Raw genomic sequence first — 14,795 nt, forward strand, 5'->3', positions numbered from 1 at the left:
CCTCAGACTGGCAGTTGGTCCAAACACAGTGGCAGGAGGGGGCGTGGGGCATATATCTGACTACTTCAGGCCTTTTATAGCCGTGTGCCCACGCGCCAGTGCCCACCCACTGATGATGAAGTGTCAGAGCGCGCAACGTCACACACCACGGTCTGTCAAGCCCAGAGAGCGAGATTAACTCCCCTGACCAGATTGTTTGGGGCTTGGCAGCCTATGGCAGTCTCCCTGGGCTCAAAGCACGGAGTAGAGGACCTTAATTGGACAACGTGCATGTGGTCGTGGGGGTGGAGACTTGGGAGTGAAGCAGGATCGTACTGACTGGCTGGCCGGCTGGCTGTTGGCAGCTCTCAGGCCCGGTTTGGTTTTTCCGTCAGAACAATTTGAGCAAGAGAAGTGGACTTAATGCGCAAAGCTCTCAGAATTTAGCCACATGTTCAGCTCTTTAAGAAAGTCCAAATACAGCCAAAGAGGCCTAAGCCTTATCTTCACTGCCCTCAACAAGTAAAGTGGGAAGTTCAAGTGATTTTAATGTGTATATTCCTCTTTCCTTCTGTCTAAAAACCAGGTAACAGCATAGGTAACAGAAGGTAATTGGCCTCATGATGGGATGAAGAGATTATTTGAGTGAATAGCAGGAGTGACCAGACTGCTTATAAAGGTTTTGACTGCCGTCATGGTAATCCACTAACCCTAACCCTCTGTATTTGATGCTTGTTTGTTTTTTTCCCTGTAGCTCCTAACAAAATTAATTGGAATATTAAACATTATAGTATTATAGTAATAGTAGTAATAATAAAAGTGAGACAAATGGCTTTCTTGCGAAATTGGGAAAAACCCCAAAAAGTCTTCTGGCACATATATTAATTGATTTATCACAAATCCTAAAGCTTAAGATCTTTCTCAAAAAACCTCAAAGCCCCATTATCATTACTGTAATAATCCTGCTCAGATGGCATCCCTGTCCCAACTTAGATAAAGTTTCAGCAATCTTCGCCATGAGCTACCTATCGCTCAGTGAGGGAGACACAGCCAGCTGAACAATAATGGAAACAGTTCCATACGTGGCAGGGATCCAGTAATAACCACCATCACTTCTGGCAAGCGAGGGTTTGTTTTAACAAATTGTCTGTCTTTAATCCACTCTGTGTGTCTGCTCTGAAGGAGGAACAGGAATAAAGAACTGACTCAAAGAGGCACACAACCCACAATGGCTGAGTCAACCTAACTTACAGTAAATCCCTCGGACTGAATCACATTTGTTACCCTCTCTGCACTTTGATATATACATGTATATTTGTATTTACTTTTGCTATGCTTTATGTCTGTGGAATCTAGCTGATGTGTGTCTGTTTGTTTTCATTTGCTCGCATTTGTTGTTGTTTTTTACCAATCGTAACCTGAGACTGGATGCGAGCCAGGTGACTGCACCCTCAGACATGTCCTCTGTGAAAAGAGCTGCTTAACTCCCGGTGTAATCAAGGTCTAAACTCAGCCGGCGCATAACCAACAGATCTGCACATTCTGTTTCAACTCTTTGTCTGGAGGCAAGGAGCCAGTAAAGGGAAGTAGGAAGGAATTAGCAGTTTTTGGCAGCCCTGCAACTCACTCTTTCCTCCTCAGTTTGATTTACTTCCACAGCTACAAGACAAAAATAAAGTCTGTGTTACTCTGGGGTATGATTTCAAAGTCAATTTAGCCCTTTAATCACATTGTGGTACTGGTAACTGCACTGCCAATGACTTTTACATATAAGTAGCTGCTGGATCTGTGCACAGGAAAAGTGTCAATAGCATTCCCTGCAAGTGGTTATCCACAGTAGTGTTTGGGATGTGAGTGTTGGGACAGTGCAGCGCCAGCTGCTACTCTGCTGCTAAATCATGAGTTCCCCACTGCTATATCACTTTGACAAAATCACCCCTCCGCTGCTTCTCCACCACAAAGCAGAGAGAAGGATTTCATGATTCTCAGACTTGGTTCATTGTAGTCTCCACATGACTTAAACTTAAAAGATTTATTATCGTTTTGGGACATTAGCATTTGCATTGGTCAAAGTATCACTTGTACTGTAGACAGTTTCTGAGAATAAGGATGGCACGTCCTCCCGGTCACTTCTACCAAGGCAAGCTCCCCTGTCAAAACGCACACGGATGTCAAGCTCATCCATTGGGTAAAAGCTCCTTCTCCATTGGTCAGAGAACCCGCTTACACCCGCAAGCATCTGGCTTTTGTTTGCAATGGGAATGCATACACACTGCATTCACATCCAGGTCAAATATCTCCGTAAGAAACGTGGGGTTTTATCAGCTCCAGCTCCAATCAGTGGTAATGTAAACATGACATCCGTCATTTTGCCATCTTCATTACTTCTGTACCTTTTTTCCAGTGTGACATTGCGATGTGCACCGTTCAAACAGCTGAAACACGTACAGAGTTTAACCACTTTGACATGGCAGTACTCTCCCTTGTGCTATATTCTGTTTTGTGTTGGTTGCTTCTGAAGAGTAACATGACTCACTAGAGGGAAAAACAGAAAGACAAACTCCTCCACAATCCCTTTCTATTAGAGGCCCTTTGTGTGTGTTTAAAACCCTGTGTATACCTCATGGTGTAAAAGAATAAAACAGGATGTGAAGGACGCAGAAGCAGTTTAAAAAAAAATATAGCTTTTTGCAATAAAAAACTTATTTGCATGAGAACCAACCAATCCTCAAACCATGACTGAGTTAATGTCATGGCCTAATGCACCAAATAGATATTTGAAGCTTTGTGTTACCTTAGGTATCAACACGCCCTCCGAAATGAACATGAGGCTCAATACAGCTCTATGCAGGTCTGAAGCTAAGATGCAAACTCTGCCTGTAAGTGTGGCTTCAGCTCTCACGCTGAACGGTGCTGGCTATATATAGGCTCGTCAATGCATTGTTATTATTATGTATTATGTTATATTACTGCCTTCCTCTTCTCTATCCTTTGCCTTTACTGCCTTTACGTATCCAGAAAAGTAATTGCATGTTCATGTGAGTGTAAGGTTTTGTACCTGTGATTGCATAACTATAAGGAAGTCAATCTTCAGAGACTAGATTTATGTGGGAAACAGCATTTTCTGCCCATTGCCAAGGCAACAGACCTCAGTTTTTCAAACCTTGTCAACAGATGACACAGCCAACACAATGCCCCCTCCAACCAGCTGATGTAGCAATACATTGATTTGACTCGGCTGTGGATCATACAATAAAATGAAGAACAAGCAGAATGATTTCATTAACCAGTACATACGAGACAGATGTAGAAAGTGGTACTGCGTTCACAGTCACCATTGTTCATATTTCTCTCACAATATGACAAAGTGCCTCTCACCAGCGTAAAACACGACTTTCTCTGTACAATGCAAAAACCTGCAGCAACCCCAAGTCAAACCTTCACCTCCTCCACCTTTCCGCACCAGGAGAACCCATTAAGTTAATTCATTTTAGGTTCACAGTAGTCTCAGATTGCTGAATAGTGCCAAATATAACAGTTTAGAAATGACTAATCTGGAGCTTTCATGTGTTTTATGTCATGACTTCTGAATGCTACGGAAATATGTTTTTTTTCCAGACCTTATTCACCCTATGGTCAGCACAGTCAGCCTTTATTTCAATTCCAAATTCCAGCAGCCCATTTGTTATCCTTGTTGTCTCTTTATACACATCATGTTCATGCTTTATTAAAACTCTTCTGTTTTGTTGGCTTTTTAATCAGATATTTTTTTCAATTTGTACTGTAGTCAGGCTTCCTCAACAAGAAAAAGTTACAATATCATAGTTACAGAATTGTAATAATAAATATGCAAACCAATTTAATCTCATTTGCGCTTTCCAATTCAGTCAGTCACACAAGCAGCATATTTGAATCTGGTCTAAAAAAAAAAAATGAATGTGTGTGTGTTCCCATTTAACTGTAAGTGAATCCTCAAATAGGTTAGGTCAGTTTAAAACCGAGGAGCATTAGGCTTTGAGCTGCTGTCATCAGACACACTGAAATCAAGGAAAAGAGTCTCACATGTAAACACACTCAAAGGACCACACACATATGCACTTTAGACACCACTATCTTCTCTTTTAACCACAGACTTTGGCTGTTAGTGTAAAGATCATTAGCATCGGCAGTCGCTCCGCTTCACCATTTAAAATAAATCACCTCGTTTCACACATGCAGACATTCCACATGCTTTATGTCTACAATCTGCTAGTTGTACGTGTTTTTATGTTCTTTAAAGGTGAAATAGACAACTTTTTGGCCCAAACTTGTCGTTATGATGTGCACAATTGATTGAATACTGAGATGGCAAATACCATTCTTTTTTGCCATATCCAAAATGATGGCATTATGTCATGGTAGTGACCAAACAGCAACCACTTGAACTTGTTTTGCATTGACATGTTTCAGTTTTTGTTTCCTACAGTTTTTCATATGGTGATGTTACCCATGGTTCAATTTGGTAAACAGAAGTGGCTCACCAAGTATTTCATTGTTGGTCACCAGCGAAATGTTATTCTCTATCACAACACTTATGTCTAAAAATATAAAAGAAAGCAATAATTTTTACATTAACTTCACATCAATCGATGCTGTAAAAATGAAATGCGTTTTAGGCCGTGTTGCATCCCTCAGGGCTAACTACTAAAATAACTGTAAACTGATCAAAATTGATATCGGATGGTTTCATCGCTAAGTTACCTTAAAAAGACCATGTTACCCATGAGCAACAACTGACCAGAAGTAGAGCTGACTTATATTTTGCGTAAGTTGTAAGTGATGCACCGTGCATATAGTCAATGGAAATGCTGCTCTAGTAAAGCGAGACGGCTGCAAACAGGTTGGAGTATGAGTGGAAACACCAAAACTTTCACTTCACAAAACAGCCTACTTTAATCTGCAGTTTGATGGGACAAATGCTTTTTGCCCTAGCCCACCCCTGCTCTGCTGTTGTATACACTATAATATATATAATAACTTAGCCAGGTCTGATAGTATTGCTTGACAGAGCCCAATTAAATCATTTCTGTTTAATGAAGACTTAACAGAGGCTGCACACTGCACACTGCAGCTTTAAGCAATGAAATGTACAGCAGTGAGTAAGCATAAGCAGTGGCCGCTTCAATATGCCATCAGTCAACAGGATGTTCAGCCGACACATTAGTGTCAGAGGAGAGGAACTCCTACTGTCAACACTGTCTTGTCACGCACATGCTCGCATAGGTAGACACACTTCCTGCTCGCTCGTTTTCATGGAGCCACGGAGGTGGATCCTAATCTCCCCGAGAGCCCATGAGTTGTTGCTTTGAGGGTCAGAGTGTACCAATTAGATGACTGTCCTCACTCTCCTCTACCCTAGCCCTCATCGCCTCATAAATTTAAACGGAGCAGAGGTAGCCCGCCAGCTGCTTTTTCCTTGAAAAACGTATGTAATGACTGGACGGCATTTTACAAGACAGTGAGCATGTACAGTACAGTACAGTACAGCGCCACAGGCTTTGTTTCAAGGCATCTTTAACAAGCCGGTGCTGTTGAGTAGACATTAAACATAATGAGATGTTGTGAGTGCAGGCCGGTTCTGTCTGCATTTTTTGTGCGTTATCATGTTGTGTCGTGCGTTCTACTTTTATGTTAATGGGTACATTTGTGTATGTACCATGCCACACGAACCACACGACGCACATCTGGGTCTGTTGACCAAGTGCCAGCATCCTGGGGGTACAGGTGCCTTTAACCCACTTCTTTAAGCGAATCAAGTGAGTCAATGCAACCCTGGGCCAGTCACAGATGACGTGTTTATCTGAGGAGAAGTCAACAAGCTCCCCTTATTTACTGTCACAAGTTGCTGAGGGGGTATAGATTAATTTTCTGCTGTTTGAGAAAAATGTTTAGGGTTGAAATAGGCCAGGTCAGTTGATATTGTATAGGCGTTGTATATGTAATGTTAGGAGACAGGGCTGTGAGGGTGCAAGAGAAGGTAAGGTCATATTAGAGAAGGCATTATTCCTGTGGGGAAGTTTCTTAAAGTTTGTCGTCTGAGAACAAGACTGACAACGACCACAAACCTGTTCATCTTAATCTTGTAGTGTTTTTGCAGTTCAAAAAAATACTCATAACGCATTCATGCAATAACATCAGGTGCAGGTTTAGACTAGTTGTTGCTAAACTCTAACATGCTGTAATGCAGAGGCTGTAGACTGGAAGTCTGGCTAAATCCTGTCCCAAATGACTGAACAACTTTTTGTGTTTTGTTTTTGACACTTCACATTGTCGCAGAGCAAGTATATGATCGCAAATGAATGCATTTCACCACCTGGCTCTATAACTAAATGACTACAATTGATTGCAGTCGACTGCAGACTTGTGAAAGCACCGAAACACGACTACACTCCCTGCAATGAATCAAGAGAAACATGTGATGCTGTTTACTGCTGCAATAATATCACGCTATTTCATGACATTTTGGGCTTGATCCGTCAAACTAAAATTGAATTTACCAACAATAGCAATGAGTGCGCCAACATTCTTGTCATATCAGTTTTGTATTGGCTTGGCCTAACCCTGAAACAATAGAGCACTGTGCCACATTGTCTCTGTGTGGTTTGTGCTAGTCATCAGACTAAAATTGCACTAATTCATTTTTTTATTTCACTCACATTCAAATTGAATTAATAAATGCTCTGTCTGTGTTAAGATAAATATGAATGAAGTGTTTATTTTTTAAGGTAGTTGTGCCTTTCTTGTTTTCTGGTCATTTGTGCTTTGATACTGCCCTCTGTTGGACACAGACGTCCTCTTTTGTCTCAGGTCGTTGTCCTTCAGGCGGGCGTCTCATTTCGGCTCTTCGGGACTTTATCAACTCCAGCTGTGAAATCCAAGATTTGCTGGGACACAAGTCTTTCGCAAGAGGGGGGAAACATTGAGATGCAGGGTGGATGTGGGGAAGACCGTAGCGAATCACAAGGGAAAGGAATGTGATGGTCATAAATGGGATTATAAATTACGCCGAACAGGCCGCAAGGAATGACAGCCTTTGGCCTATACCATTTTGTCAAGTGTAAAAGTACAGTGTATGCTTTGCAGAGGAGAAGTAAGGGAAGCTTTGTTGTTGTGATGGAAAAGTGTGTCTGTTGAAGCCTGTCAATGAAAGACTGGACTTTCGATCCATAGTCCGACTCTGGAAGTGGTTCGTTATAAAATGAGCTTGGGAACGGTGATGCATTCGCTTGGCAGGAAACGGAGAATGAAAAGTGCAAAAGCAAGTCATTCAGGAGGAAGCAATCAGATTACTGACTAGCTAATTGAATCAAATAATGTATTGTATTCAAGGCGGATATGAGGGGAGGAATGAGATTACAAGTAGAAAATGAGTGAATTAAAGTCTGGATACTTAATGAGAGAATGGATCAATAGGAGATTCAAAGGTGTTGACTGTGAGTCAGTGTCAGTGTATAAGTGCGGTGTGAGCGCAGCAGGTAGTGTAGCTATGCATATATACATGAGCAAGTGTAATGGAGAGGCATTAAGTCAAATGAATATATAATGAATGAACAAAAGTGAAGTGTAAGATAGGTTGGGCAGGAAACAGCAGAAGAACTGGACGGACAGGACAAGCCAGAATTGTCCCAACCACAGCGCTGGGGGAAGTCCCGCTGCCGGAGTATATCCAAATGCTCCCTTTGATTCATTGTAGTAGGGGTATTAGCCCGCCACATGGCATTTTAAACAGCACGCTGTGCGAGGAATTCAGGAAGCCTTAATTACCGTTAATTCGTCAAAGTTGTTTTTAATGTTTTGTTTATAACTATATAGCCTTGGAACAGGGCATTTTTCAAATTCCACAATCCCTCAAACCTGCCCACTCTCTGCCCAAAATCTAACAGGCTGTGTGTTTTTTTTTTTTTTTTTTTTTACAAATGAACTATTGAGGACACACAGCAACTCACAAGGACTGAGTATTAACAGAGTGCTGTGAAACAGTGATTCACTACCAAGGTGTTGGGTTGCTCCAAAGGGTCACAGAAAATGTGAGGGCTTTGCAAGATGATTAATGGAAGGGTAAAAAAAACAGTAGTGAAAGCATAATTTTGATTCATACATTTTTTTTTGCTTTGCTTCTTTTACTTTTGTAGGCTGTTATTCAAACAACGTGAAACACTTTTTTTTTTTTTTTTCAAATCACTCTACGGCAGACCTATTCTTTAACAAAGCACAAAGCCAGCATTATAAACTCATTCTAATGGACCCCTTCTTTTTTTGAGACCGTCTGCTCAAGCACCGGTATTTATCTGGATTTTTAATAACTGACATGCACAACACAGAGTGTGATGAACTCAGAGAGCATGATATTTGAATTCTGGTGACTTGTCTGAAAGCATTGTCTCTGTGTTGAATCAGTAGTATAGAAGTTCTCAACTACTGTACTGTCAATTACATTAGTTGTGTGCAGTATCTTCACAGCCTGCAGCAAACAATACAAGAACATTCCTTAAATATTTTTACCTTAAGTGTACTTGAATTGTTTTGCATCCTTGAATATTGACAGGTGATCTCCACAATAGGGTGAAATAAGGAACATCCCATGATGCTCTCAGGTTTTTTTGTGTGTGTTTGTTTATGTGTACAACTGCAGGTTGACTGAGGAGCAGGAATCTCCCTGAGAAACAAACAGAGTGACAGAGGGGAGATGAAAGTGAATGCATGTTTATGTCCTCCCAGGTCATGCATGATATAAGTTAATGGCACACGCTCACTGAGCTGAGCGTGTTTACTGAGGCGCCGTACATGCCTGCATTTGCTCAGGTACCTCTCTGTTATGTGTGTGTGTGTGTCAGCACCAGTGTGTTTGTTTTATTTTCCATGTTGTCTGATGTGCGGTTGACTGATAGCATTCAGAGTGCAGACCGGGCCAGGTGCGTGACTATCTGTCTTGCCCCCCCAGGGGATGTTTAAACCCTAAGTGTGTGTGTGCGTGCGTGCATTTGTGCGCGTGTGTGTGTGTGTGTGTGAGCATGCCACAAGGGTGGAAGGTGCTTGACCTCTCTTATCTCCAACATGTCAGCGCGTTTGTTTTCACAGCCACAGCGCAACCATAGTGCCGTAGTGACGTCATCTCACACCGGGCGGTATCTTTCATATATATCACACACACGCGCACACACACACACACTCACACCAAACAGAGCAGTCTAGCGACCATCCATCCACTGCCTGAAACAGATAATAAACATGACACGATCGATTCCATAACCCGAAAATATCTGTGTTATTCTTCCTGCTTCAAATGGTATCGGCCTTGTTTTTCTTTCCATCAGCGACATAGTGTTAGCACTTTGAACCAAACATCACAAAGGTGACGTCGCATCCAAACAGGAGAGACGCCATTTTTTTTTTAGAATACTTTCACACAGCACCTGCTGCTGGAAAACTGACTCACAGACAGGGCTGTTATTTTGGACGAGTTTATTCAATTACACGCCGCAAAATGACTGTGACAGGTCCTACCTGAGGAGAGCTACACTTAGCAAGTGTGGGTTAATAATACGATGCTGCTTTCGGCTGCGGCCCGTGGTACGTGGAGATGGTTAGTGCATTCAGCCTCCCAGCTTTCATCCACTTCCCTCCTTGACCACCACCTCCATCTTCAGCCTCCCCTCAGCTGGAATGCGCTGCCTCTCCACCAGATATTTAGTGGTGGTTTCGGTGGAAACCAAGAATAGGTTTCCAGCGAGACCACAACTACACATGAATAGTCACCGGAGCTTAAATTTAGGTGTGGTTAAGTCCTTTTCATGTCTGTGCAAAATAAGATGATGGCATTTTTAACAAGACTGTATCTGTGCTTCTTGTGAAGCTGTCTTCCTCTTTAGGATGCACATCAATGGTCATGGTTGGTCTTAAACTCTCTGGTCCGTAGAGTTTGAGAATGGAGTCCTGTGCATCTTTAGATTATTGTTTTGCAGTCAACCCTAGTGTACGGAGATCACAACATACCTTTGTACTTTTATTGCATCGTAAAGTTTGCTGTAATCCTTTCCATTTCTTTGTGGTGACCAGTTGTCCCAACTCAATTTCATAATTGGGCAGAATTTAATATCTAAGGTGGTCTTGCACTCATTACCTTGCAGTTTGGCTGTGTCATATATTTTAAATTTGAAATTCTGCTTCCAGTGTGAGCATTTAATATCCTTTCGTCCACATCCCTCTCCATTTAAATTCATTCCATTCTTTCCCTCACCCTGTTCTTCACATTTCAACCAAAACACAGCTCGGCCAGGGCACTATTTTTAGAGAAGTGGTTGGTCCTGGTGGCCAAACATAAGGGTAATGACCTGCCGCATCACGTTTGTGTGCATAGAATTGAACCTGAGATTTCCTCTGCCGATGTTGACTTTGGAACAACTCACTGTTGTTGAATGTGGAACTTCCAGCTCTGGCCTCCTTACCTGCAGGTAGTCGAGACTCTCATTCCAACTGTGCAATTATTCTGCAGTGTAAGGTGATTTTCTCCAGAAACTGACACAAGTCAAGGGGGAAGAATGAGGGTTTCCAAAACGTCTCTGAGGTCCTGGGAGGCTGGAAGCCCGCCAAATATTCTCCAGTTCGTGTAACTCGGCAGGCAGCAGTAGTCCGAGTTAGATTTGGTCTTTTGCCATTCATTCACGTGGTATCCTGTTGTTTTAGTCTATTCATGAGAGCCCCTGGTATATGATTGAAAACATGCTGGAGCACCTGGTGCCAACCTGTGGCAAGGAGAAGCAGTATTAAAGAATTTTTTTACTTTTGACCTTCTCGTACACTTCAGAATTGAGGTTCAACTGCCAAAAAGAGAGACTGTGAAAACTCTACGTGTGTCAGTGTCTTGTCCAGAAGACAATATATTAGGTGTAATGGTTTTGTGGTAAGGTGACATTTATTGAGACAGTCCCCGTGTTTGGTTTCCTTACTCTCCTCTGCTCTGTTTAGAGAACGATGTGTTAAACATTTCCGGTTTGTCATGACACCACAATGTGTGCCCCTCTGACTCTAGCACATCTCCTTGTCCCCTAAACTGAAACAGATGGAGTCTTTCCATATAAAACTTTCACTCCCTTTTATGTCTTGCACAAAGCAGGGAGCCATTAGAAAAAGTAGTGGGGGGGGAAAAAGGCCGACATGTTAAATTGTGTCTGGTTAATTCAGTCCAAATGCAGTTCATCTGCTCATCTGCGTCTCAGCAAAACATCTGATGGAACACTTGCAGTTGTAGTAGTTGCGTGGATCCTGTGTCACAGATATATATCTGCCTTACTGCACCTAATTAATTTGCCGTTTCACCAAACTCTTGTTGGAAACAACTGCTCGGAGAACAAAGCTTTAAAAAAAAAAAAAACTTCTGTGATCAAAAGAAACACTTGAGGAGATTTTACTGTGATATGCATGATTTCAAAATCATTTAAAAAAAATGTTTTTAGATACTTTATTAATCCCCTTAGGGAAATTGTTCTCTGCATTTTTGACCCATCCTAGAATTAGGAGCAGTGGGCTGCCACACTGAGTAGCGCCCGGGGAGCAATGGGGGTTGGGTACCTTGCTCAGGGGTACCCCAGCCCTTTCGACCTGGTGGGGACTTGAACCAGCGACCTTCCGGTTACAAGCCAAGTTCCCTTTCCACTTGGCCACACTCTGCCCCTTAAGGGTTAAGCAAAGTGGATTTTTTACTGTGTTTCTGTCTCGTTTATGGCAGATGCTGTCCGCCTCCTGTTGTCCCAGTCACGTACACGTACATTAGACATTGATGCACATGTCTGTTTTTTGTCACAGACGAGCAGCCTGAAACCAGTTTTAAACAAAAAAGTTACACACGTACAGGCAGCCGTACAAATGCAGGGCCTTACTGACCATTCAGCAGCGATAGCGTAATCTCAGTGACTGTACACAACTCTTAGATCTCCCAGCCTCTAAAGTTCAGTTATTTGCAACATCAGCAAACCCTGTACACTTACAAGCTGCTCATATCTGCACTGCAGCACAACGCTGATCCTAAACCAGTCTGTCCGCCGTCCACAGAACAAACTGATTATATAAACGCTCCACCATCTTCCCAGTGAAACGGTCAAGCTGACCCCAGGGGTTAAAGTAATAGATCAATTACCACTTTGTTTATTGTGCCATATACATACTGTACGCTATAGGAAACGTTCTTGTATTTATATTTGTGTTTAATGGATTCAATCACTGGTCACTGAGTATTCATTAAAAAAAAACTAACAGCTAAATTTCTTTTTGCAATATATTAGGGTTGTTGTTCTTCTCTTTGGCCTCTTAAAAAGTAATAAAGACAAGAGTAACCGAGAGAAACCCCTACTACAAGGCTGGGTGATAATTCAGTAACACTTCAGTAATACTGATGTAAAATGCATTGAGCTAACTCACTTTGTGATAAAAACACATTACACTATAATAACCAACCCTCATGTTTTTTTTTTTAAATGTATCTGTATATATGTATATATATATATATATATATATATATATATATATATATATATATATATATATACACATATATATATATATATATATATATATATATATATATATATATATTTATTATTTTCTTGATATGTACAAGGTTTTCCTCCTATCCCAGTTTACTGTTTGTCTTATTGAGAGGGAGAGTTAGCTGCAAATGTACATCTATTTCAGTGTGTGCAGTTAATATGGGGGAGAGAAGAGAGCTGTTGAGGAGCAGTGGCAGCCTGTGTACACTCTCACGCACACACACACACACGCACGCACACACACACACACACACACACACACGCACGTCTCTGTAATCACCGTTTTGCCGACTGGTGCTTTTACCATCCAGAGGAGTTCACGCCACCTTGAGCTGCTTTGGCTGAGCTTGTGGTACGCCTCTGACAGTGAGCGAGCAAAAAGGGAGAGAGCGCGAGTGAGTGAAGGGGAGGGAGCAGACTTGCTTGTGGGAGGAGAAGGAGGAGGGAGTGAACAGGAGGAAAGGAGAACCCTTCTCAGTTTCTGTGAGTCCTGCTTGCAGTAGGCTACAGAATGATCGCAGTTGCTTTCCTCTCAGTCTGAGAGGCAGCTGCTGCTTTTTTCCTTTTCTTTTCTTTTCTTTTTTTTTTTTTTTTTTTTTTTTAGATTTCCTTTCCAGTGCCAAATATCAGTTGGAGACACTGCAGATTTGTTTCCCTTTCCTTATTATACTTTTTTGGACCTCTCTCCCTCTCCCGTGTTATTATTTTTGTGCCTGGGACGTACCATGCCGGTGGTTGGTGTAGCCTCCAAGCTCAGGCAACCCTCCTCTGTGGGCACAAAACCAGTGCACACGGCTCTTCCCATCCCCAGTGCGGTGAGGGCAGCCACCGCGCAGGGCTACATGTCCCGGCAGCAGGAGATCAGGGCAGGTGAGGGTGCCCCAGGGCTTTCCTGCCAGCTGTCACTCAAGTCCGAGTACCGGCAGGAAAAGACATCAGAGGGGAAGTCCAGAGCCGAGACAGAGGAGAGCAAGATCTGCAAGGTTAGTGGAGATGGACTCTCTCTGTGTGTGTGTGTGTGTGCGCAGGCAGTGTGTGCACTCCACAGGTGTCAGGGATGAAAGAGCCAACAGTGACAGGCTTGTCCAGCTCGCTCTCTTTGTGCCTGTGTCTGTTGCTTCTCCACCAAGGTTTTAGCAGGTGTCTCACCACAGCCCTGAGTCCAGGCACACAGTCATGAGTCATCTGTGCTCCGGTGAGATGATGTCGCTGGTTTGTGATCATCAAATAAGGGGGAAACTTGATGACTAATGTATGGCTTGCAGTGTATTACCTCATCCTGCTTCCCATTCACTCTGTTCATCATTTACTAATCTGTGTGTGTGTGTGTGTGTGTGGAATGGAAAGTTCAGGGATTGTGTGAGTTCAGACTATTGCGATCCCTACCAGTGCAGTGAACCATGTCATCTCCTCTGGAAGGAACTATGACAGAGGCACTGACTGCCACCTGAGAAGGCCTTAATGCTTTAGTATAACATTTCAGATAGATCACCACTGCTGCTCCATGCTCCCAAAGCTTATACCTCCAACATTGTCAAGATTTTGCAGATGGTTAATGGATGCCGAGAGATCATTGTTAAGTGCTCCACCGTATGAAAACCGCTGTGTGCCAAGCTCTTTCCCTTTTTAAGGAATGTCTGGCTCGGTTTCCTGAGCTGCGACAGAGAATGCAGGGCAGGTCCATCTTGACAAGGAAGGAGATTTCAAACCTCCCCGCCAAATAGTTTCAGCAGCACCTCGGCCCGTCCCACATCCAGAGCTGTCAGAGCACAAACTGAAACTTTCCTGTTTGGCCAGTCGAGCTCTCCTCCCCTCGTTTCCACCCGCTGTTGCCTTTTTCTACATTTACAAGACTTCCTGACGGAGACAAAAAAAAAAAAACAACCTAAAACTCACTGACCCTGATTCCCTTTCCTTGCTCTCAGACTTGTGGTACTGAACAAAGCTGCTGATTTTCCTCGTGACCCAGAGGAAACGTGGGCAGAGGACATCAAAGCACGGGTCAGCAGGCTCCCCTGTCTCTAAATTCTCCCAGCATGTCCGTGACTGAGTCCACAACTTCTGCTTGACTTTGAGCTTGTTAACACAACTAGGTTTGCGAAAGAAAAAAGGTTAAAATAGTTATTAGAAACAGTGAGTTAGTGAATTTCACAAATTAAACCATTTGTGCATTTTTCCCCCCCACACTTCTCATCTCATCACTCACAACTGCACCACAGAGCCCTCGCCAAGAAC

At 42.7% G+C, this 14,795-nt stretch overlaps 1 protein-coding gene across 13 annotated transcripts in view; it reads left to right on the forward strand.

Annotated features, from left to right (window-relative positions):
• Positions 1-14,795, forward strand: part of nav3 (neuron navigator 3) — a 253,383-nt gene that overhangs the window by 87,913 nt on the left and 150,675 nt on the right. For 2 of the 13 annotated variants that reach the window (XM_058626181.1, XM_058626183.1), the window contains exon 1: positions 13,029-13,543. The exons of 2 other annotated variants lie outside the window; for them this stretch is intronic. In XM_058626181.1, the coding sequence (XP_058482164.1) occupies positions 13,286-13,543 (258 nt within the window). In that variant the 5' untranslated portion in view covers positions 13,029-13,285. Of the gene's footprint in view, positions 1-13,026; positions 13,544-14,795 lie in introns of those variants that run through there. 9 more of the 13 variants (XM_058626191.1, XM_058626187.1, XM_058626185.1 and 6 more) reach the window with 7 other exon arrangements.

Source organism: Solea solea, chromosome 3 (assembly GCF_958295425.1).
Source record: "Solea solea chromosome 3, fSolSol10.1, whole genome shotgun sequence".
Classification (NCBI taxonomy): domain Eukaryota; kingdom Metazoa; phylum Chordata; class Actinopteri; order Pleuronectiformes; family Soleidae; genus Solea; species Solea solea.